The following is a 27,099-nucleotide window of genomic DNA, read 5'->3' on the forward strand; positions in this document are numbered from 1 at the left end:
CAATGGAGATTAAATTGAATGTGACATATTTTATTTTAACAAACCTCAAAATGTATGGAATTTTTTATCGTCAAATGTCATTTATATCATGCAGATAAACGCAGGTTAGATCTTCAAAATTTTATGTAAAATTTTGTTAAAAAATAATTTGAACTGAATTTGAAATAACTTGAACTTGGAGTAATTTAAACCTGAAGTAATGTGAAGTTGAAGCAATTTAAAGTTGAAATAATTTGAACTCGAAATAATTTGAACTTGTAGTAATTTGAAACTGCAGTAACTTGAATTTGAAATAATTTCAACCTGAAGTAATGTGAAGTTGAAGTAATTTGAATTCAAAATAATTTAAACTTGAAGTAATTTGAACTCGAAATAGTTTGAGTTTGAAGCAATTTAATATAAAGTAAATTGAACTTGAAATAATTTATCTTGAAATAATTTAAACAGAAATACATTGTCTCTAATATCAAAAACACTATGTACGCTTGAACAATCGATTCAAGCGTATTAAACTGCTTCAATTTTAACGTTTCCACTGTTCAGTCACAACACACTATAGTTTTCTAAATAAACACCAATAAACGAATCTCTATTATTTTCAAAAATCGAACAGAAACATTCAAATTTAATACAGAATTTTATCACGATTCAAATTCTACAATTAACACCGATAAAAGTCTATTCAATTGGTTATATAATAATTCCAATCCATTCAATATAGAACGAAATAAAAAATTCGGTACAAAATAAAATCAAGGCTGCTTGGTACGAAATAAAGTCAAAATCATTCGGTGCAGAATAAAGTCAAAACCATATGGTATAGAATAAAATCAAAATCATTTAATACAGTATAAAATCAAAATCACTCAATAGGACAACGTTATTCAAATTGTGTGCCACGGTCCACTGGGATTCCACAGATTGGTCTAAAGGGCTCCATAAATATACACTCCTCACAGAACAGGACAACTGATTGAACTATCAACAGATTCTATGTTTAAATACAAATATGAACGAGATCTTGATTTTTGGTTGAAAATTCACACAGAATGTCCCGAAATTTTGCAAAAGCTAAAAAAGCTTTAATGCACTTCGTTGTAAGATATTTATGCCAATTGTCGTTTATATGTCCGCATAAATTAAAACACAGAAATAAATTGCATGCTAAACATCAAATGCGTTTACAAATAACAATGGAACCTAACTTTATAGTTTAGTGCAAAACAAGTCAAACTCATTAAAATTGAAAATTTTATTTGTACATATTAGCTTTATAATACATGTTTAACCTTTAGCATAATAAAAAAATGTTCAAACGTTTTCTATATACACTATCTAGATTGGGAATATTCTATCCTTTCTGATCATGGGTTGCAATAATTTTATACTCATAAGACCTTAAATGGACAAAGTTTGAGGACCACTGCCGAGAATTAAATAGTCGTACAAAATACGAAACAGTTACAACAGAGAAGATAATGAAGAGGGTCTATAAAGAAGTAGGAAAAATAAAAAATGCCGGGTTAATCGAGCCTCGTTGTTCTTTTCGTTGAGTGACAAAGGGGCCAGCTTCCTCATGAGCTGGTTTCTATGAAATATCCACAGGATTCCCGCATGAAACATCGTGTCCCCCATTCGGTGTCAGTCGCCATAAAATAATCCCGCTGAAAAATAAATGGCTCACGTTTTGTCTTACAGCTGGAGGCCGTTTCGAGGTAGACGAACGATCCGGAGTTGTACGCACCCGGGGGACCGATCTCTTTCAGTTGGACATGGAATATGTTCTGTACGTGAAAGCTGAAGATCAGAATGGCCGTATAGACGAGAAGCGTTTTCAGTCGACTCCTGAGGAGCGTTTATCGATCGTAGGTGGAAAACGAGCACCGCAATTCTACATGGCCGCGTACGACGCTGAAATACCGGAAAATCAGAAGAAAGACTCCGAGTAAGTTGAAGCTAACCTAAAATTTCGTTACCGCGAACACTGCTCGAATTATAATCGGTAACGACATCTATTCAATATGAGTGTTTGCATCGCAAATTGTTACAGCAGAACGTTCCTATGAGAGATTGGTTCTACAATGTACCGCCAATAGCTGCGGACCCTATTATGCACATTCTAATGCAACATCTGGTTTCTCTCGATCTGGTTTATCGCGGTTATTGGACATTTGAACATTTTGGGATTGGGTAAAAGATTAGAGTCGCAGGAATTTTGTCTGTTTGGGATTTGGGGATATAGGGACATTGAAATTTAGAGATTTAATTCTTCTGAAGTTCAGATATTCAACGATATTGAAATTTAAAGATTTAGGAATATTGGACTAGATATTTTCTGTCTAGAGATCTTTATATAGCAACTCATATCTATGAGTTTTAGATGTGGAGATCATTGTGTTCGACGATTTTAGGATCTTGAGATTTTGAGGTTCGGGGTTTGAGTTTTTAAGAATTTGGGGATTTGGTGATTTGGGAATTTAGGGATTTGGTGATACACGGTTTTCAGAATTTAATAATACAAAAATATTGAGATTTGAAAGTTTAAAAACTTGGAAATTTTGAAATTTAGGAATTTCGATATTTAGATATCTAGGAATATACAGATTTCACAATTTTCAAAATTCAATAATCCTCCAGCTCTGGAATTTTCAAATACCCAAATTTCCAAATTCTCACATTCCCAATTTCGCAGAATCCAAAATACCAAAATTTCCAATTTCTCAGAATCCTAAATTCCGAGATTTTTAAATTCCCGAAATTTCAAATTCCCAAATTCCCATAATTCCAAATTCCCAAAATTCCAAATTCCCAAAATTCCAAATTCCCAAATTCCCAAAATTCCAAATTCCCAAAATTCCAAATTCCTAAAATTCCAAATTCCCAAAATTCCAAATTCCCAAAGTTCCAAATTCCCAAAGTTCCAAATTCCCAAAACTCCAAATTCCCAAAATTCCAAATTCTCAAAATTCCAAATTCCCAAAATTCCAAATTCCCAAAATTCCAAATTCCCAAAATTCCAAATTCCCAAAATTCCAAATTCCCAAAATTCCAAATTCCCAAAATTCCAAATTCCCAAAATTCCAAATTCCCAAAATTCCAAATTCCCAAAATTCCAAATTCCCAAAATTCCAAATTCCCAAAATTCCAAATTCCCAAAATTCCCAAATTCTCAAAACCCCAAACTTCCCCACTTCCAAGTGATCAAATTTTCATATTTCTAACCTCTATATTCCTAAATTTTTTAATTTCGAAGTTTCTTAAGTTTGCAATCTCAAAATCCCCACTTAAAGAATTAAATCAAGAACTATCAAGTTCCCAGTTAAAAAAATTTTCAATTTCTAAAGTCCCTCAATCTCTTATTCCCCAAATCGTCACTCCAAATTCCTTTTAACTTGCACCTCTCAAGTTTACAATTTTTTTAACTGCTCAATTTTAAATCTCTAAATCCCTAAATTTTCAAATGATGAAATCACCAATTTCCTCAATGCATAAAATTAAGACAATGTATACAAATTTTGCAAATCATTGAATCTGAAAATATCTTGTACAGAAGTCGTTTTATCAAACTGAAAGGGGAACAGAAGTGATTAATGTGCGAACCGTGAACGAATTAAAAATGTGGATCAAATTTAAAGATGAGATTAGGTATATCCAATACAATACCTCTTTTTGTATTCCTGTAAGATTTCATAGAATTTTATTTATGTTCAGTATTTTTCAAATTTTACCCCATGAGATTCAAGTTTTACGTCTTCTTTTATTCACAGTACTATTTTAGAAATACAACTTCGACGTGCATATTTCATTTGTTAACAGCTTAAGATGCAAGCATTCAGATGTCTTCATGAACGATTATGAATGAACACTTGTACGAGAAAATGTAATTTACAATTTATTTCAGTATCATATCCGTGAAAGCAAAGTCGTTCGCTGACCGTGAAATTCGATATACACTGAAAGCGCAAGGAGTAGGTGCAGCAGGAACTTTCAACATTGGTCCAAGCTCCGGTATTGTGAAGCTCGCTAAAGAATTGGATTTTGAGGATCTACGACAACCGCACATTTATTCCCTCTTAGTCACCGCTACTGAAGATTCTGGTGGTTTTTCAACTTCAGTTGAGGTAGGTTTATTTTATACATCTCGTAAACAGCAATCAAAGATTAATCATACTGCTCTGCTACATGACTATTATTAAGTATTAGTCAATAATCATATTTGCAAAATTTATAACTACTTTGATACAGATAACTAGCTTATAATAATTATTAATTACATTTTTAAACACAACTGTCCAGGTACTTTTATGTGTACTTAATTACAAAAACCCTTTGACAACTTCTTTCGCTGGTTTATATTTCAAACTCTTTGCAAACGACTATAACTTTCCAAGTACAGTACGCTGCATAAATATACGAAATTGTTTTTATTAATCCGAGTTCTCGGTTGAAAATTATGGTCAATATTTTCTAAATACTAATTTGCAGTATGTAAACAGCAAATTATGCAAAAAGAATTTGACGTATTAACTCTTTAATTTTATAAATCAAAGATGTAGTGGATCTTTGATAAAAGATATAAAGTCTTATTAGATCTTACAAATAACTCAGATAAATAAATTGGTTAAATTTATATATTAGTTATAATAAATGAAAAAATATATTTGTTATATACTCTACACTGTTGCAATACATTTTACAGTCTCTTGAACGCGACTCTTGATCTATTTTGTAAATTACATAGAAGGTAAAGGAAATGAAGGAATGCGAAGACAACATAAATATTCAGCTAATGTGCATAAAAACTAATTTGAACACACGTTCTATAAAACAGTTAATTTTGTTGAGGCAATTACAAACATCGTTTAAATTTTAATCATATTTTAGTTTGCCCATCGACATTGAAAAGATAAATCCTTTTATAAATCTACGACATGTGAATCTCAACCATATATGATCACCAAAAATGCATTCCGCTAAAATTGTCTTGTGGTTTCAGTTGACCATAAGAGTATCTGACGTGAACGACAATGCCCCGAAATTCGAGTTGCCCGATTACCAAGCCCACAACGTGGACGAGGACATATCACTGGGCACCAGTATATTAAAAGTGAAAGCAACAGATGCGGATTCCGGCGCTAACGCCGAAATAGAATATCTGGTATCAGACGACCATTTTAGCGTGGACTCCAGCGGAATCATCGTCAACAATAAGCAACTGGATGCGGACAACAATAACGCTTATTACGAGTTCGTTGTTACCGCCAGAGACAAAGGTACGTTGACATGTTTCCACGTGTGGTTTATTAACCCTTTGACTGCGTATTAATCAGATGTAACGCTAACAAACGATATGTTACGGACATACATTTATGTACAAGCTTTAACCTGTCTGACAAGTTTGGATTCATGAGACAGTATTCAGATAATAAGGATAATCAAAGCTTTATTATACTTACAAATATTCAAAAACTTAACTCTTTACAATACGATTTATTCAGTAGATGACATAACTGTTCACTGCTACAATGTTAAGACGATTAATTAAAATTTCATGGCTACTTTGCTTCCGGTGATCCTATGTGTAAATTACAATTAGACTAAAATTGAAAATTCAGCCGTAAAATATAAAAAAAAATTTACCTTACTTTAACTGCTAGTGCGTCACGAGTAGATCGTCATTATAGTAGAAGAAGCCAGTCAAGGGATTACAAAATAAACAAACGTTCAAACACTTTTGTTACTTACAGATCTGGCAAAATTTCAATCATCTCTTATATTGATTTTTATGGTCTTTTCTAGGAGAACCACCAAAAACTGGAACAGCAACAGTGCGAATATACACGAAGAACAAGAACGACGAGGAACCAAAATTCTCTCAGCAAGTATACACGCCAAACGTGGACGAAAATGCTGGATCCAACACCCTCGTCACAACCGTGGTCGCCTCGGATAAGGACGGTGACAACGTACGATTCAGATTCGTCGGTGGCAATACTACATCCGGCCAGTTCGTAATCGAGGAAATCACGGGTGTAATTCGGCTACAAGGAGACAAAATATCTCTGGAACGAGACAAATACGAGTTGAACGTGACTGCTGTCGACGACGGAGCTTGTTGCCCTAATGGAGAGACCACAACTCATACCAGTACAGCGGTTGTCGTGGTCTTCATCACGGACGTTAACGACAACAAACCGGAGTTCAAAGACTGCAGTATGTACAATCCGAAAGTTGAAGAAGGAGCACCGAACGGTAGCACCGTCATCAAGGTTCAAGCTACGGATAAAGACAAAGGTGTAAACGGACAAGTTAAATATTCGATCGTGCAACAACCTAATCAGAAGGGAACAAAGTTTACCGTTGACGAAGAAACTGGCCAAGTTCTGACGAACAAGGTACAGTTTGGACACAAATTCATGTACATTGTATCAAAGTGAATTTTGTCGCAATTGTTAACGTTAAATTAAAATTAAATTAATATAAAACTCTAAGTGCAGTGGATTATTGTTATATTGCTATCTTTTCATGAACTTTCACGCACATTAATGATATCCTTTGTACATTAATAGACAAATAGCAAAATCAAAATAGGACTTTCTAGCCAACTCAATATATTTGCAATTTCAAAAACTACTGAATAACTTTATTACTGCAGCTCGGTGGCAATATAACGAAAGTCTACCGTAATTCCTAATCACAATCATAGTAATAGCTACATATTAATGTAATACTAGAAACTAGTTTTTAAAGCTGTTACTTTATTGAAAAGTGCAAGGATAGAGTATTATAATTAATTGGTATGTTTTTCCAGGTATTTGATCGTGAAGGAGATGACGGAAAATTCGTGTCTGTTACTGTTAAAGCAACAGATCAAGGTGAGCCTTCTTTGGAAGGTGTGTGCTCCTTCACTGTTGAAATTACGGATATTAATGACAACCCACCGCTGTTCGACCGACAGGTGAGTTAAATTATAAGCGATATAAAAAAATACGAGAGGAAATAATATTACATAAATGAAATTAAGCGTTGGCAATAACTCTTTTGTGAGTTGTCTATTTTACCTGGAGGAGTTTTGTTACCTGCGATAAGTGCCTACTAGATAATTACTAATTAGGAATGCTACGAATCTACACGCGTAATAACACGTCACTCAATAAGTCTCCGGTCTAACTAAGAAAAACAAATTTTTTTTTAGAAATTCCACTTTAATCATCAATATACGTTCCTTCCAGTGTGATACATTGATTCAAACGCTCCTCTAACTTTTCAATTTCCTTTATATTAAACGATTTGTCTTTGCCCCCAAAATAAGCTTCAGTTTCCGCAATCACTTCTTTATTTGAGCCAAATTTCTTTCCCTGGAGCATTTTTTTCATATCTGCAAAGAGCCAGTAGTCGCTGGAGTCCAAATCTGGGGAGTACGGTGTGTGAGGAAACAATTCAAAACATAATTCATTCAACTGAACCATCGTGTTCATCGACTTGTGACACGGCGCATTGCCTTCGTGAAACAGCAAACGCGGCACCCACTTTGAAAGCAATTTGCACATGCCCAAATTTTCATGCAAAATTGTGAAGACACTACCTTCTGATATCTTCAAGGCATCAGCTATCTCACACAACTTAAGTTTACGGTCCTTTAAAACTATTTTGTGACATTTTTTATGTTTTCCGGAACGACTGCTGATTTTGGGCAACCAGAGCGTTCAGCATCATCGGTGCTTGTATGACTGCGTTTCAATTAAGCATAGTAGTCAATGATAGTTGATTTCCCTGGTGCAGAGTTCCTATAATGCTTATCAAGTCACTTTTTGGCTTCAACAGTATTTTTTTCCGATTAAAAAACAGTGTTTAATCAACACACGAAATTCCTTTCTATCCATTGTCTTCAAAATTATGAAACTGGGGGTACTAAAATGACTGTAACTTCTAAACTATAGGTCAGAATACCATGAAATTTTGACACGTACTGTTTGAAGGTTAGTATTATTCGAAAATAACGTGGGTCTGTCACCAGTGTCGCCATATATGTGTCAGACCGGGGACTTATTGAGTGACGTGTTATACGATTTATAATGTGTCCACAAATATTACTTTATACAAACACACGTGTTACTTTGTCGCCATATTTAGTTAATAAGTTTGAAGAATGGTACAAACCATGTCTGTGGTTTTATTGTCTGACCGTACTGATCGAAATCAAAGAAGCAGGATCAAAAAAATAGAAAAAAGATAGAGAAAGATTGTCTAATTAAAAGAAGAGGATAACAGCAAACTCACTTCAAAATTAAACTCGAATTTATTTACTTGTATTTATTTAAATTTATTTTGAACATTCGTAAACAATTTTACGGAAAACACTAAAATTTATTTTTATTATTATCTTTATTTATTATCTTAATTTCTGTTTGGTATTAGCACAAATTTAACATTGGGTTAACCAAATTCTCGCATTTGGTATTTTCAGTTACTTTAAAATACCAACTGAAATTATGCACACGGCTTATAATATTAAACAAATGTTTGTATATCCGTAATGTTCAGTTCTATAATCCATACATATGATTGAAAACGTACCAATAAAAAGAAAGTTGTATAAAGAAAAGAGATTTAAAAAAACAGTTCATAAAAATATTTCTGTAATTTTACTTTGATAATTCGTCTTCGGACAAATTAATTTGAATTTTATTGCTATGTCCATTTTAGAGCACTATAAAAATTATTTCCTTAGCGTTCCCTTGGGAATCATTAAGGTTGTAGCCATATGAGCGACATATGTCGGTTGACACTTTTATAGATATGTTTTGTGTATGCGTGTATGTGTAACTGCTACATGTGTGTATGAAAATAGGGTCACTACCGGAAGAATATCATGAGAAAATAAATAGACAAGTTGCGATGAGATCGCACGTTATTAGCCGTTTTCCGATAATTACCCGTTTTCTGGACCCCGAACGTGAGTAATTATTGCGAGACTGCTGTGTAATGCCAGCGGGACTCACGATCTACTTTCGAAACAATTATTATATAAGTTGAGCATGATCAAGTGCCTATCCGACTGCAGTTACAATGTCCCATTAGACATAAGATAGCCTGTCCCCCATAATTGCTACTCTTAACAATAAGTCGCAACTCCATGCGTATTATAGGATATACAGGGTGGTTCACGTATTTTGCTCGCCTCAACTGACTTTTAAATTATGCTTTCAATGAGGAATTCTTAAAAGCAAAAGTCGTATGGCTTCAAGATTTTGTATTAGTATTTTGTATTACTATTTATCCTATCACCAAAATTTTTAATTTTTTGTTGGAAATAAAATAGTGAATAATTTAAAATTGGAATAGTTCGGACTATCGAATAGTTACTCAACAACGAAATCAAATTCTGTTTGAAATAAAATCTTATTGTACCTAAAAATATCTCTGATTCAAAAACTATTCGTTATCTCGAAACATTTGGTTTCATTTAAAATTTTTTTTCTCAGACTTATGATAAATTTTGATTCGAAAAATTATTTTTGGATTGAATCTTCATTTCATTTATACATACGCATTTGTGTCCTAAAATTATGTGAAATAGTACTCATCTATGCTCAATTTTCAGGACAAATGGTCTATCAACTTTTCGTGTTTGTTAAGGTCCAAACTTTTAAGGTTCATGTTTATTTTTTTAAATGGATTTTGATATTCTTTTTGTAACGTGCTTACTGTTTTATGTAATAGAACTAATAGATAAGTATTTCATTCTCTATTATTCTTAATATAATTTAAGATAAAAAATTTGGTTAATACAACTTTCAAATGGGTAAAAGAATTTAGGGGGACTATAACCTATCAAATTACAATTTTCGTAATCATAGCATACGTTAGATATGTAAGTACAAGGTAGATAATCATTTCATTGTTACGTTTCATGTAATTTGAGAGAACATTTGATGTTATACACATATCAGGTACATGTATTGATTCAGTTGTATCTAATAATGAACGCATCTCTGACCTTTCGTTAAATTTACATGTGCGCCATGTTCTACTCAAACAATTGCTTAATATTCACCGGTGAAACAAAATATCAGAGAATATCATTTCAGTGGGTGAATGAAAACCACAGGAGAGAATTGCCTTTCATGTGGTTGTAGTATGCCATTCGATGGCCTTTGAAATTCAGCCTATAATCATCGAAGCATACAAAGGGTCCAGTTTGAAAGAAATGCAAATAATGATTGACCAGAATACCTTTTAAACTTTGTGTATCGTATAATAATTCGGAATAAATTAATTCGTTAGAAATGGCACGTTTGAATGAAATTGAATGTATGAAGCAAAAATTGGATAACTTGTAAATTTGAAAGTTTCTAAATTTCTATGTTCAGAAATTTGTGAGTCTGAGAATTTGTATGTTCAGACATTTCTATGTTTTGACAATTTTTGGACTATTAAATTTAAGTATTTTTGATTTCTCAAATTTGTAAATTTGAGAATTTCTTAGTTTTAGTAATTAGGATGGAAATTTTCGGATTTATTTAAAATTTCTGAATTGTTAAATTCAAAAGCTCGCAACTTTTTAAACTTGAAAGTTTGAACATGTCTGAATTTGAAAATGCATGATATTGAAATTTCTACATTTCTAAATTCAAAATCTTGGAGGTTAGTAAGTGTGAAAATTTGAATATTTCTACATCTAGAAAATTATGATTTTAAAAATATTTGTTTCTAAATGTCTTGATTGTAAAATTTAAAAAATTAAAAATTAGAAGCCTTAAAGTTTAAGCTCCGTTCGTTATAAATTTTATCCAGAAATGAAACTTAGGCTAAGAGAGTTTGTTTTACACTAAAAAATCGAATCGATTCGATTATCAACGAACAAAAAATCATAATAATAATTCTAAGCAAATTACGTTAAGTAAAATCACAAGTAAGCAGGTTAAATATAAAACCTTCATTTTTTATCAAACTTCAATATTTTGTAATATAAACTTGTAAATATAAATTTGTACGTATTTCTCTTCTTTTTACAGCGATACGTAGAAAACGTAAAACAGGATGCGAGTATCGGTACAAACATTCTGAGAGTATCGGCATCGGACGAAGATGCCGATAATAACGGCGCTATAACATATTCCTTGAGCTCGGCAAACGATAATGAAGGGTTGGAGTACTTTGAGATTCAACCAGAGTCTGGTTGGATCGTCTTAAAGAAGCCTCTAGACGTGAGTATCTCCATTCATGATAATTTACATATACTCTCTTTAGCAGTAACAGCAACAATGGTTCTATGGAGGATCAACGTGTAGTTCTCGAGCAAGAAACATCTGGTTCTTCGATTCGCTCGTTCTACGATCTTCGTTCTAGATCAACGTTGGCTCGCCTATGGTGTTTGAAAGTACATTCTAACCTGTGTGTAACCGCGTATATTTTTATACAACAATGCGATTATTTAAGGAATATTACCCACGAAGAACTGATTCAAAGCCGAGAATCCACGTGACGTTCTCCATGTATCATTAAGTCCGAATATACGTGTACACACACGCGAATGTATATTCGCTCGAAGTGGTGTTCATACGCTCGTGTATGTGTACCGAGAGATTACATATATTTATATCTATATTTATATAAATACAAATTTGAGTGTACACCTTCTGCCGATATACATATATATATATTATTATATATATTGTACGTTTACGTTAACTTACGTTCTTTAACACGAATCCGTTTTGTTGCTGATCGGATAACTTTGTATAACAATATGCGTTTGGTCGGCAATTATTTCTCTAATTATCACTAATATGCAACGAAATGAGTTTCCTTTTTACGGCACATGTATAGAACTTTTTAATTCCCATTGATATGCACAATGTGTTCACTATGGTAAATACTTAGCTATGCCTGATTTCCTTCAAACGCTTCATGTACCTGAATCGATCGACCGTTCGGGCTATTTTTGCAACAGAACACTCTCTCTCTGTCTCTTTCATTCTTTTCTATCGAGAACATGCTCGCGGCGCGAGTACCTTTTTTAACAAGTTCCAATCGAGCTTTCGAACACCTCTTGTCCAATTTTTATTTATCGCCGTATCGGTCGTCGACGTGCGTCTTCTCTTTATTTTTAGTTTCTTTTCGTTCTGCATTTCCCGTTTATTATTTTTGTCAGTGAACAAAAAAAGAAATTACTTCTCCTTTTTTGTTCTGTTGTTCCTTCATATTTCGGTTGTTCCCAACGCGTTCTACGAAGATTGATTTTCGACCGGAACAAAATTTTTACCTACTTTTTTGTATATTCGGCGAGTTTGATTGATTTACGTCGCGCGCGTGAAAAGCGACCCGTTGATTGATAAACGTGTGCACTTCTTTTTATTTTTAATTTTCCATCCTAGCCACGGAGAAATGCCTGCGTGTTTTTCCTAGAAATTTGTTTCGTTTTTTCACGATCTTCGTTTCTTCTTTTTCTTATATTTTTGTACACGCGTCACAGAGCGTCGCGGAGAAACAACGGGAAGGAAACGAATGAATAACAGAGCAAAAGGAAGGGAAACGATACGAGACCCAACTAATTACCTTTTAATTAATTCTCCTTAACTAAATACTAATGTGAATGTTTTTCAAAAGGGAAGTGATGTTTTTTGAACTTCCAGGAGCAGGTGGGAACGACATTTTTTGAGCCCCACGTACGGTGTACTTCAACCTCTACGCATTTTGTGGTGCATCAGACATAAACAATTTTTGAAAATGCTTGCAATATTTTATATGAATGTGTTTTTGATTCCTTTACAGGAACGGATCTCGCTCTCGCTCCTATATCCTTCCTCTCTAAATTCTCTCTGTATCTCTCTCTCTCTCTGTTCTCCCCTCTCTCTCTCTTTCTCTGTCTTTTTACATTTTGTTTTCATTCGCCTTTTTTTCCTTATCTCTCTTTTTTATATATTTTTCTCCTTGAATTTTGGTCACTTTGCATTTTGTTATGTACAACTTCAGTGACATTTTTTCATTTTCTTTTTTGATTTTTGCTCAATAACAGCTGATCGTTTGAACGAAACAATTTTTACAATTTGCATTTTCTTATTACGAAGATTGACTGATTTTTTCTCTCGACTTTGTCTGTTTTTTCTCGGTACTGAAACAGTTTCATTATCTTTTTTCTTTTGTATTGGATTCTTTTGCATTTTGATATTTTTCTATCGTTCTTTTTGATCTTTTTTTTTCTCTTCATCTGTCTGACGTTCCCAACTTTCGATCCCCTATTCTCCCGCAAACTGCGACATGACTGACAATCAGCCGAATAAAAAAAGACACGAAAGACATTTTTTGTCGAGAGCGCAATAACAATAAAACCGTAAGAAATCTGTCCGTGGTGTGACATTTTTTCTTCTGTGATTGGGGCAGCATACCACTGTCGTAACGAAACAGAAAAATTACGGAATAATGCAGATCTGTAAATACGAGCGACGAAGCAACGTAATGAAAAATACGTTAAAAAAATCCACGGTAGATAAAAAAAACGTCCATCGGTTTTTGAGTGTCGTTAAAACGAATGAATCAGACGAGGGGTCGTCATAAATTTTTTTTTCCTTCTCTCTGTAACTCCGGTTATACTCCATTTTGGATCCACCCATCTCTCTCTCTCTCTCTCTCTCTCTCTCTCTCTGTCTCTCTCTCTGTCTCTCTCTCTCTATTTCTTTCTTTCTTTCTTTCTTTCTATCTAACTATCTCTCTCTCTCTGTCTTTCGAATCTATCTCTCTGTCTGTCTCTTCTTTTCTTTCTCACATCGCCCTATTCCTCCTGATGCCTCTTTAAACGCATTCTTGCTTGCATGCAAATGCCTGCATTGGTTGATTTCGTAAAGGAACTAATTTGAATTTCTTATTGTTTATGTTTGTGTTCATTGCACCATTTACTTTCTTCGGATTTGATGATGATGATGATGATGATGATGATGATGATGATGATGATGATGATGATGATGATGATGATGATGAAAAAAAAGGGCTGTTTTCCAGTAAGTAGGAACCACATTCTTGTGTTTCACACTTTGCATCGAGACACCGAAAGTATAACGTGATATACAGCATTGTTATACCAACGTAAAGAAAATCGATGAAAAAAAAGATGTAGAAAAAGAAAGTAAGAAAAGAAACGAGTACGATATTTGTTAGAGTGCCTTTCCGTTTTCGATTATTGATTCTATTCGATCGTTTTTTCGATTATTTAGTTTGCCTCTGTTATTGTTGTTGTTCTGTAATTATTGTCACTCGGAGACGTCACTTTATTACAGTTTTTGTTTTTAGTTTAAGTATCGCTCTCTCTTTCTCTGTCTTTCTGTCACTCTCTCTATCTCTCTGTCTCTCTTTCTCTATCTTTCTCTATCTCCGTCTTTGATCGATTCTTTCTGTATTTTTTTTTTACTTTGTCTTTGATTTCAATTTGCAGTCGAGGTTTAGTACCAATCGCTTTAGTACCACTTCTGTTCTCATTTTTTTGTTCGTTTCAAACGATACTCGCGGTTTCGTTTGTTCTATTGTCCTGGTCTCGAGTGTATCCGTCAGTGAAGGACCTCCTTAACGTTAAACATATTGCCGATAACGATTTCGTCTACTTTTTTCGTTTCAATCCTCGGGCATACGCGTTTCGAAATTTGCCACTCGAATTTTTAACCCTTATCCAAGTCCGATAAATTCACTTACCTAATTTATATAACTCATTCAATCTTGAATATAATCCAAAATGACTCAAAATATTTATATTATATTTGACAATGTACTATGAAAATAAATTATGTTTCTTTATTAAAATTGCGGATAAGGGTTGAACAAAGGATTTTCAGCTACTGGAAGAATGGGCTAAAATTGAAAAAAATTTGTCTGAAATTAAACCGAAACTTTATTTGTTGATTGTCTCAAGGGCTAATAAATCGATGACTGTTATTCCGAAATTGAAACTATAATAATTGAATTATGCTCCGTCGTTGATAAGAATTTGTAAAATAATTTTACAAGAAATCTGACATTGAGACAAACATAAATAAAAGTGAACGTTATCGGCATATTTCACCGTGTTGATTTTAAATATCGTTTGAAAATTGTGAATTAATTTGAACTAAAACGTGAATCAAAATTCGAACGAATGCGAATTTGAGAACATCTGTAAAATACAACGTCCGTTAACCACAATATTTTAAAGAGTATAGCTCTGTCTCCGTTCTGTGGTAAGTATCCCTCTTTAAGGATTAATTGTGATTCTAAATAACCGAAGTGTCAATGAATCGTGAATACTGATGTTCGATAATGATAGAAATTTTCAGGTTAATCAGAGATTGGTCAACCCGCGGGAGATTAATCGTAATCGAAAAGGTCTGGAACGATATAAACGGATACTCACGAGACCGTACGGTCCTTCACTATCTTCTATTTCTTTCGTTTCGTTTTCGAGTTTAAGAGATATACCCTTCAGATCGTTCTAGGTCACGCGTTTAAATATTTCGCCGCCGAGTGACTTGTCTCTCGTAAACAGTCGATCAAAAACAATTTAAAAAACAAAAAAAAGCAAGCAAAAGTAAAAATGTACCGAAAAAATGGTTCAAAGTAAAAAAAAAGCAAAACAAGCAATCGTCAGAGAAAAATATAAAAATAAAACAAGAATGAATAAAAAAAAAATCCGCCAACAACAGTCCCGAAAAAGTGTCCTGTGAGTTGACGGCCCAATGTTTTGCCATTAGCGTGACATCTATCGCCTGCGAGTACGGGCCTCCGACAGAGGGACGCAAGTGTTGCACGCAGACGTGGACGTTGAGTTAGACGTCGTAGACAGAAACAATAAACCACCTGTGTGGGATAAGAATGTATACGGCCCCACTCACATCAAAGAAAATGTCACAGTGGGTACTGTAGTGACGTCGGTGAAAGCCAGGTTTGTATGCCACGACATGACCGAGACAAGACACGTGACATGCCGTGCCGTGCCATGCAATGCTGCTCCCTTGTTATTTTTTTTCACTCATTCTCTCGTTACGTTTTGTTCCTCTTTTTGTTTTCGTCGGTATTGGTTTTATTGACTCTGCGTTTCATTCTGTTCGAACCTTTTCACCATCTGTCACCGACTATATGTTCGTTCGATCGATTAGCTTCAAGTTTTACACCTTTCAGTCGGTTTTGCTTCACCGTAAACACTTTTGATTACGTATAACTGCGTCTTCGTTCGTTGTTCAGTTGGAAATTGTTTTAATTGCTTTCTATATGTACATGATGCGATTTCGGCGGGAGAGGAAAAGCATGCATGGTTAAGCGCGGCGCGGTAGATCGCTGATTGGTCGGACACTCCTAACTTACTACTACTTACCTACTTACTACTACTGTTACTACAACTACTACTACCATTACTATACTATTACCACTACTTTCTATCCCCTACTTATATTAATTGTTACCATTCGACGGAGCCGATTTTTTGGAAATTGTTCGGGAATCGAACGACACCGAATCTAATATCTTTGATACTTTCTAGTCGATATTGGGGGGTTAAAATAATTCTAAATTTAATCAGGGTGCGTTTAGAGTAGTGATAATTGTGTTCGATTGGAGTTAGTACACGAATGTGCACACCGATGAGCAATCAATTTCTAAATTGGAAAATTTGAAGATTTGGTGTTTTTACATTTCTCATTTTTTGAAGTACCAGGTTTCCTGAATTTCAATAGTTTTACATTTTTGAATCTTCAATTTTCTGGAGCTCCAAATTTTCAAGTTATCAAATTCCTAATTTCAAACTTTTTGAATTTCTAAATTTTTATATTTCTGAATTTCTGAATTTCTGAATTTCTGAATTTCTGAATTTCTGAATTTCTGAATTTCTGAATTTCTGAATTTCTAAATTTCTAAATCACCAGACTTATTAATCAAATATTTAAATATTTAAAGAGATATTTAAATCTCTGTCGTTTAGTCTAAACGCACCCTTGCATTAACTCTTTTTTGGGTTAAGGAGACCATATCGAATTCCACAAATTCTTTAAAAATTTATACAACACTTTAAACCATGTCAAATAAGTAAGATTCTTTTGTTTTTAGCACTATAACTATACTTAAACTATTTATACAATTAAATTCGAATACCTGGAAAAGAGTTAAAGTTTTGATTGAAACGGTTACGAAGAATTTTTATTTTGAATACTTGACATAGTAGAATTTCGCTATACAGTCATAAATAATGTTAAAGAACCGGATATAATCGTGGAATTTTGGATATAAAGGGTTCTCTCTCTTATTGTCGCTGCAGGGCCATATAACAAGACTCAAGTGTACAAGGAATAAACTTCTATTTATATCTGTTGCAGCGATTATTATATTTTGGATACTATATTGTTTCAAAACAGTTTTAGAATCAATTCTGGTATAAATGTGATAACAATTGAAATCATTAAATATTACGATTGTACATTATTAGATACAAGCATAATTGAAAAAAAGTCAATGTAAGACAGAAACTGATACATGTATACATCATTATTTTATATATTACTCTATATTATACTATATAACGTAAAAATTTTTTCAACAATGAAATTAATTAACAACATAAATTTTTCTTACGTGTCTAATATGGAATTATCGAATTCTTTGTTTTATCGAATTAATTAGCATTGTACGTTATTAAGGAATAATGAAAGTTACGTGTACTTAACATTGTAATGAGTATTTTGTTCTCATAAATATTTATTTGTTCTTACTTATCTTATTAAGTGCTTTTCAACCTTAGTATTGTCTTGCATTTACATTGAAAAGTAATTAAAAAGTCAATTAAGTTTTATGATTAAATAATAAATTAAAACAATTTATGTACTTATAAAATATTTAAAGTATGTTGAAGAAATATGACTTTGTACAATTTTTTTTTTTTAAGTATGTATTTTGAACATTGTAATGAACCATTTGTCGTGAACAATTGATAATCATTTCACAATTTGTTCTTCATAATAATTAATGATTTTGGAAGATTGGAGCTGGTGATTTATAAGACATCCGAGTTATTACTGAAGTGATCATAAAATATCTACGATTAAAACAGTTATTTAAATATCCATAATTTGTTCAAATAGATGAAATCGACTAAGATTATATTTTAATATATAACGTTATAATTATTTGATTATCATATAATATACAATAGATTCTACAACAATGCTAAGGATATGCATGTCCATTTGAGTATAAAGAATCATGTAAACAGTTTTTCATACTTTCTCGCGTGACTTTTATGATAACAACAGATTAGTATCACGTCATATGAATCACGAACAACACATCAAACAAAGTAAAAATGTTGTGAAACATTCGACTTACAATTTAAAATATCATGTCACAAAAATGATGAATCACGAAGTTTCATGTAACATAATATGATTAACATATTCAAGATAGGTATCAAAATATATTTCAAGTATACATTTATAATATATTAAATGTAGAGTCATAACATTTACTTGTAGTATCCATTTTCAAATGGACATATGTCTATCAAAGGCGACTCCATATTTAATTATCTGTCATTTATTACCGAAATTTGTCAGAAATGAGCAAAAATCGTATGATCATGTTTCAATACATCATTATCATTGAGTATCTGAATAACAAATTTAAATTAATAACTTCAATATTTATACGCAATAATTTATAATCATAACTACAAAATCGATACGAGAATTGATTTCGAAACTATTTTAACACCAATAAAGTCTTCAAAATATATTAATTCTACGAAACAGATATAATGTAATCAGAACTATAAATCAGAAAGATCCTTCGTAATAGTTTAAGCAACAAATAATAATAAATTATGAATTATATCAATCCTTCTAATCAACGCGTATTAAAAAAGTTAGCAAATATTTTTAACGAAAGATTCGGTGCAAGAAGATTCCCAAAGAGGCTAGGAAACCGGCTCCGGCGACTTTAGCGGAAACCATCCCTAGATGTGTACGAGTTCGGAAAACCAGATGCCGGATTGTCCTTAGCGCGATGATCCGTATAGGGTAGGCGAGGATATAGCGAGAGATCCAGGTCCCCATAAACGGGGTTAAAAGAAAATTGTCCTTTTTTTCTTTCACGAGCAGAGTACAGACAGGTGCAGAAGCGGGCATCAGCGATCGCCGATCCTCGTTATCTAGGGGCATTTGGTGTCCCCGTTATAATCAGCACGCTCAGCTTCCAGTTGGCGCTAGTCCCGCTTTGCTTAGAGCGTAAATCGCGCTAGTAGGGCGTAAAAATCGAGCGAAGCAGCGGCTAAAGCAGACTTTGTCCAGAGAGAGAATCGTCCGTGAAGCCGACGAATGTGCTAACCTGTCACCCAGACACGATGAACACTGGCTACACCAGGGTGCGAATTCAAATTGGCAGAATCGAAACGAGATTAAGACAGACAGACACAGACCGCGATGGACCGAAAGAGAGAGAGAGAGGGGGCCGAGACACTCGAGAGAGAGCTACGCTCATCCCGAGATCAATTGTTCAACTGCCACGAGTCATTACGACTGACACTAACGACATTGTTTTTTGTTCCCGTTTGTTATACACGCGGTCTGGTGTAGCGTGAGATGTACAAGCTGGAGGCGATGGCCCAAGACAAGGGCCACCCGCCCTTGTCGCGAACGGTGGAGGTACAGATTGACGTTGTGGACCGTGCTAATAATCCGCCCGTATGGGACCACATAATATATGGGCCGATCTACTGTAAAGAGAACATGGCCGTTGGGGCTAAAGTTGTGTCTGTTAAAGCCAGGTCTGTCACACTGTTAATGCTCCGTGCGGCTCTGCACGAACCCGCCCTGCACGCAATCTCGTGGCAGTATTGTTCTTGTGCACGTTAATTGATATTGTGTACGATTTCACACACACACACACACACTCATTCAGTCACATTGACACTTACGTATCTATACGCTGTGATCACATGTGACACACACGGGCGCGTATATTAGATCGGTGGTTAGTAGAGATGGGATGAAGGTCAGTTCCGATTCGAGTTCGAAATAAAAATTTCATTTTGTCAGATTTGAGTGGTTGTTATAGTGAATGTTTTATTTTATATACTTGCGAGAGACTCGTATTATGCTAGCTAGTTTTTATCTCTAGAATGAGTATCTGGCTTTTTGGAAACAGATACACTTGAATACAGTAAACTCATGTTATATTGCCCATGAAGAATAATGAAATGAAAAAGTAACAACAGGAAATACTTGACATTGGCATTATGTTAGATTTAGTAATAGCTTTTCTTTAATATTATAGTTTTCATAGATTTTCATGCCTTATTGTGGTGGAGGTCGTTAATGTGTATGAAAGTTGTTGTGAATATGGCAATTTAACAAAACTCTGCTGCATTTATTTGCAAGTGTTTTGTGATTCGAAAGAATTGAATCTTGTAGAAATTGTACTTAAATTTTGAAAAACGAAATTCGTATGTATTATGGATACTCGAATAAGAGAGGACTGTGTATTTTTTTGCAGAATGAAGTGAATATCTGTGCAATTAATATATCACATTTACACAATTTTCTGACATTTTAGTTATTGCTATAATAAATTAATCTGACGTCAATTTCATTTCTATTAATTACATAATGAGGACCAATTTTAATATCATCTTAACGTTTATTCAATTAATTGTACTTTTTTATTGTTTCAAATATTTACTTTCAATGTACATTTATATTAAGCTAATTGCATTACTGCTGCGTTTATTAAATTAATTGTATAAGTTTATTTAAACTTTTGGAATATTTATATTATACGTGGTTCTCATTCAAATTTCCCGCTCAACTAAGGCACAAGAAATAGGACGATCCACCTTCCTTATGTACATAATTACATTTCCCATTCAGATTGCACGTGTCTACTTCTCTCTTATTTTTACATACATAATATGTAAGTATACTAGTGAGCACGAAAGAATTTCTTAAAAAGAATGACGATGTTGAAAAAGTAAATCATTTGTATCTTATCTTAAAAAATTTTAATCAACGCTATTTTCATCTTTAATATTTTCTAGTTATAAAATCTGATTAAATAAGTTATGTTTATGTTTCATAATTAGAAATTGCATTAATTATTTTTAAAATATTGTCAAAGCTGAGATTATTGGAAGTACTATTTTGTTCTAATTTAAAAATTTGTAACATTCTAATTTTACAGTTTACAAATTTGCGAATTTCGGAACGTCGAATCTTTCAAATTTGGAGATCAAGTTTCTAACATGTAAAGTGAAGAACTTATAACATTTTTAAATTCGGAAATTCGTAAATTTCTTCATTGAAATTTTCATACACTTAAAAAATCTAAATTTTTTTTTTCTATATTTCCATTTTCTCAAAGGAGGTCTTTCATGCTCGCCACTCTACTCTGCTAAACTTCAATTCCACTTATGTTTCCCAAAATTCTTACAAGTTTAAATTTATCCAAACTTGATTTAATTTGAATGTAATTTAACCTGTGTTTCTCTAAATTAAATAAATTTGAACCTATCCAGATTTGAATTCATTCACAAGTAATTTAATCTATATTTTTCAAAATATAAGAAGTGTGAAGTATCTAAACTTGAGTTCATTAACAAGTAATTTAATCTATACTTCTCAAAGTACGAGAAGTTTGAACTTATCCAGATTTGAGTTAATTCGCAAGTATTAGTCTATGTTTCTCAAAATACAAGAAGTCTGACCTATGTAAACTTGAGTCTATTCGCAAGTAATATAATATCGTATGTCTTTCAAAATATAAGAAGTTCGAACCTGTCCTAGTTAGAGTTAACTCGCAAGTATCAGATTTTTTTATGTATATAAATGCTAATAAGCTACTGAAAACCATGCGAAAATATGGCTATTCGACGTACACCTGAATCCCATCACTAGTGCTTAGCGACGGGCTACGACATCTTCATAACGTTTAAAAATTTGTACAAGATCATGGATCCTTTTTTTGGGGATAACTCGAGATCCTTGAACGGTTCGACTGTCTCGAAGCGGATAGAGTCCTTTGAGTAGTGTAGCAGCTGTATCAACGCTTGAGCGAGTAAAACGCAGGAGATAATATTCTAGAAGTTTCGTCTAGAGTTACGAGGATATGATGTATCGTTGTATCTCGACAATAATTGCATGCATAAATTTCCGATGTTACAAAGCTTCTTCTGTTGTGCTCTGAAATTAATCCAGATCGTCAAACCTGTCAAGATCTCCGTGTTCCCCGAAGGTTTCCGAACGCAGCATGTTTTTGGACAAAAAACTGGGTGTCAGAATTGCCCGTCGTTACACGCGGCGACCAACACGAGCACAGGTGTACACGCATACACGTCAGGTGGTGAGCACGAGTACACATTTGAACGGAAAAACAGAAGGAAGAAAATATGGGGAAACAGGGTGCGGTTCGTTTGCGAAAGTTCGTACTCGCTCGTGCGAGTCGCGCATTGTGTGCCGAACCGACACTGCGTTTCGCTTATTCAAGCTTCGATGCATAATCATGAAAAAAGAACGCGTTTCTTCCGTTTTTGTGCGTGATTCTAGCCAGCCCCTTGTTTGTTTAAAATATTCACGAAAGAAGTGTACTTTTATATAAAACGACTCGTTTCGCTATTTTTACGTGTCTCGGAAAATTTCAAGGATATTTCGTTGTATGATGAATGTAATTTTACGACGTGACTTAATTCTAACATTTCGCGGATTGGAGATCGGTGATAACGGTATTTGGAACGGAAATAAATGCACGTGTAAGGAAAAGCATTTGCTTGACGCTGGAATGATGTAGCAGTAACAGAGATATAACGTGGTTGTAATGTCGGTCGATCTGTAAATAATATATTTACTTTTGACTGATTCGGGTAGATTAAGAAATGTTGAAGTTTTTCCGAGCGTTACATATATTTAATAGAAGTGACAGTCAGACATGCTGTTCAAAGCAACGCACATACGTGTTCAGAATTCTTATGCCATCAGATATAACTCTTATTTTGCATGCTCCACGCTTCAGAAACCGTGGCTGTATATGCACATCTGGGAGTTGCATATTTTGTGGTTTGAGAAGTCGGGAGTTTCGCACTTCGGAGATTTGGGAGATTGGGGATGTAAAAATTTGATGTGTAGATTTGGTAGACTTGGGAATTTAGGAATTTAGAATTTTAAGGATTTAGAATTTAAACAATTAAAAATTTTTTGAATATTAAGAATTTTAAGAATTTTAAGAATTTGAGAATTTTGAGATTTGAGAACATAAGAATTTAGAATTTTAAGAATGTAAGAATTTAGGAATTTGAGAATATAGGAATTTTAATTTCAGAAATTTAAGGATTTGAAAATTGATGAATGTAGAAATTTGTGTTTTGTTTTTTGGATATTTAGGAATTTAGGTATTTAAGAATATGAAAATTTATGAATTAAAAAAATTGAAAATCTGCAAATGCAAAATGTTGTGAAGCAGAATATTAGAGACTTTAGGAGTTGTATAATAAAATTTAGAAGCTTGTGATTATTTGGAAGTTTAAAAGTGTAGGAATTTAGCAATTTTTCATTTGATAATTTAAGAGAATAAAAATCTCGGTGTGCTGAAAATTTAAGAAATGTAGGGACTTGCGAAATTAAAAATTTTAATAATTTGAATGTTAAAAAGTTTGAAAGTATGGGAAATTGAAAATTAACTAATTTTGGATTTGGCAATTCAATAATTAGAAATTTCTTAATTTTGGATATTTAAAAATTTAGAAATATAAAAAACTGGGATTTGGAATTTCAAAAATTCAGCAATTTGATGAATTGAACAATCAAGAATTTGACAATACAGAAATTTAAACATCGATGAATTGGGAAATCATTATTCAATTTATTTTACATATAAACTGAGAATCATAAATAACTCTTGTAATTTGTATTCATAAATCAATAATTCCCAATCATCGAATGAATTTGCATTTGATGTAATTAATAATATTATAATTAACATCTGTCAAGTGATTAATTAATAACGATAAACATATCGAGTGTACTCCAATTATTTATACAATGTTTGAAATTATGTTTATGTTTGAAATTAGTTCCATAGAAAGAAAAAGTGTTAAACACTTCGTAATTAATAATTACTATATCAATTACGAATTGGCTAATAATTATGGTATTAGTGCGCTTTCCCTTCGAATTAGTCATTTGATATTAATTTGATTTCATTTGCAATTAGGCGTAAATTTTGATCATTAATCAGGTTACGTTTTGGGTAATTAATAACTACATTTTCATTCGTCCCTGTGCGTTGCATCAATCAATACCGTTGCATTTTCAGCATCAGAAAAATCCCTGGTCACTGATATTTACAACCACGCTATATTTTCAGGACTACCATATTTTGTTTTGAAGTCTGAATTATGGTTCGTATAGGAGCTTGAGTTGCAGTATAATTTGGTGCTGGTAATTATGTCGGATTCTGCTACAGTATTACGGTGTAGTAGATAAATTGCCAAATTTATTAATCTCTTAAATGAAACATTGATTAATAATCTTATACGAAGCTGTTTTATAAAAATCGATATTGTTTTTTTAGAAAATTTGTGGAAGTTTGGATACTTTCGTAGTAGAAATAGAGTTTATGTACTAGATATTATTGTTTTGAATTATTTATATTCAGGTTTGTATACACATCAATTGAAAATATGACTAATATTTTTAGTTGGTTAGTTTGTATGTCACAGACAATTTTTAATAGACTCAGCAAAACTGTGATATGTTGTATAGTTTGTAGAAACAATGGATACAAAGGTAATATCTTTTAAAAATTAATTTTAGGTAGGAAAACGTTTACTACTTAAAAAAAAATTAATTCATTATATCCTTAGTTAATTGTAATACATTGCATTAATTTTGATTATTATTTGAGTATTTATAGAATTCTACTTCACAAAACTGTTCATTATATAAATTAAAAAGTGTACAACTATACCTCTTCAAACTTTTGAAAAAGTAATAGTTTTTTTATTCAACCGAACTTTCAGTTTAATTTTTCAATATCATAATTTTACTTGTTTTGTTGTGTAGTATTATATTGAAAAGTTCTCAGAAACACTACTGCATCGAATTATTCATTTTTATCTACTTCTCGAATATATGTTGCAAATTTCTCAAAAATACATTGAAAATCAGATGTTTGTGTAGTAAAGAAAAATTTATTTAATAAGTATGTATAGAGTACAAGAATCTCGAGTTTTTTGACCAGTTTCACGGGATAAAGGTATAACAAAAAATATTAAGTAAAAGTTTCAACGTTCATGTTAATGACTCTTCGTTTCAGTTTCATACGAAGATTTTAAATTTTATCAGAAAGTTTGGTATAGACAAATTTTAACGTGAAAGAAAGGGCTTGGTGGTACAGTGACAAAATTTCCTCATTTTATCCTTCTATTCTTTGTCCCCTTATAAATGATTATTAAAAAATTCTATTTTTATCTAACAATTAACTCTCCGTTATTTTTAATATTCATTAAAAATTATATGGTACATATGAGTTATAAATGACAAAGTTTCAAAATTTGCTTCAAAAAGTTAAAATAAATCTTTATTCAAACAGATATAGTTACATAAAACAAAATTATATCATGCATTCACGCATATATATACATGGTGTCCCATTTTAATCTTGTCATACAAATATATCTTAAATTAATTGTTACTAAAAAAAGGTTCAAATAAAACTTGTTTGGTGATAGATATCTGTTATGAAGGACAAGTTTCAACATGAAGGTGTAGATACTAACAAGATAAGATGTTCTTCAAGAAAGAAATTGTAATTTATTTGAAACGTTTCTTTTAATAGCAATTCATTAGAGAGATATTCGTATGTCAAATTTTATGTGGAACACCATGTATACATGCAAGATCGGTAAATATCTGAGTATCTGAAATAACTCGTTAAGGTGAAGTAGGGTAAGTTCGTAAACGGGGCAAGTGCATATACAGGCTATTTTTATTACAATATGAGCGAAATTTCTCCGTTTAGTATGTTTGTTTCCTTGTTTCGTTCACTATATCTCTTTTTATATTTCAGCAAAGAGTATTTGTTTGCAGTATAGAGTACTTGCATAATGCAATAAAAAGCGTTTTATAGCAGATTTGTTAATAATTTTGCTCTTGCCTCATTGCACACGAAATAAAGTTTCAATGTATTAGCTTCAATCCACGCTCTGACCCCATTTTCGGGGAAAGTGCAGAGTAGTTGACATTTTAAACAATTTCCTATCAAAATCAAAATGTACAAGGAAAATTAAGGTCCTAGTTAATATTAATTAAATAGTAGTAGTTGTGCAAAGCGTTCGATATCGACAGCGTTAAGTATTTACTTAGCAGACTGAAAATACTTACGTTTAAATACCAATGTTACAAAAACTAGTCTGCACTTACCTCATGGTTTTTCTCTTAATAACCATGGAAAAATGAAGTCAGCGATATAGAATAAGTTGATTTTCAGTCGTCGTTGAACCTTCAATAGAGATATTTAGTTTTATAGAGGAAAAGTAGAAAACTCTTGATCTAAACATTTTTGTCAGATACAAGTTGGTGAAGAATCGATAACACTCTAATAGAAAAAGGTTCAGAGAATTTGTATATTTAACATTAGATAAAGAACAAAATTTCTTTAATGATTATTTATGAAATTGCAAGTTGAAGGATAAATGCAAACCATCGCGATCTTGTGACCTAAAACATTCCTTCTGTTTCACCTAGTTCCCAAGTTTATTGATTCTACGTCTAACGTACCGATAACAATTCAGAGCTCCGTATTTTCGAATTTTTCTACACCTGATCGATAAAAATCTAAAGCTCGGATCTGGCAAAATGAGACCCACTAACACAAACCGTAATTAACATCGTCGTACTTTCCCGTCAAATCTGATCAAAAAACTCGGTGCGAATCTGATGTACTTCATTAGACTGAATTAGATAACTAAAACGAAAAAATAGCTATCGTTACTGTATAAATACATATATCATAATTCACATTTCTAACTCACATTTTTTACAAGCACATATTTCTGAAAATACTAAATATTCGTGAAAAAATCGCGCGGAGAAAATCATTGCTGTA

At 32.8% G+C, this 27,099-nt stretch overlaps 1 protein-coding gene across 7 annotated transcripts in view; it reads left to right on the forward strand.

The window, feature by feature from the left end:
* The window catches only part of LOC100879277 (neural-cadherin), a 511,227-nt gene that overhangs the window by 111,858 nt on the left and 372,270 nt on the right, over positions 1–27,099 (forward strand). For 3 of the 7 annotated variants that reach the window (XM_076538441.1, XM_076538447.1, XM_076538452.1), the window contains 7 exons: positions 1,699–1,945; positions 3,902–4,121; positions 4,997–5,273; positions 5,800–6,395; positions 6,812–6,958; positions 11,019–11,210; positions 15,717–15,907. In XM_076538441.1, the coding sequence (XP_076394556.1) occupies positions 1,699–1,945; positions 3,902–4,121; positions 4,997–5,273; positions 5,800–6,395; positions 6,812–6,958; positions 11,019–11,210; positions 15,717–15,907 (1,870 nt within the window). Of the gene's footprint in view, positions 1–1,698; positions 1,946–3,901; positions 4,122–4,996; positions 5,274–5,799; positions 6,396–6,811; positions 6,959–11,018; positions 11,211–11,259; positions 14,126–15,716; positions 15,908–19,580; positions 19,772–27,099 lie in introns of those variants that run through there. The other 4 variants (XM_076538467.1, XM_076538445.1, XM_076538455.1 and 1 more) reach the window with 4 other exon arrangements.

The sequence above is a fragment of the Megachile rotundata genome, chromosome 1 (assembly GCF_050947335.1).
Source record: "Megachile rotundata isolate GNS110a chromosome 1, iyMegRotu1, whole genome shotgun sequence".
Classification (NCBI taxonomy): domain Eukaryota; kingdom Metazoa; phylum Arthropoda; class Insecta; order Hymenoptera; family Megachilidae; genus Megachile; species Megachile rotundata.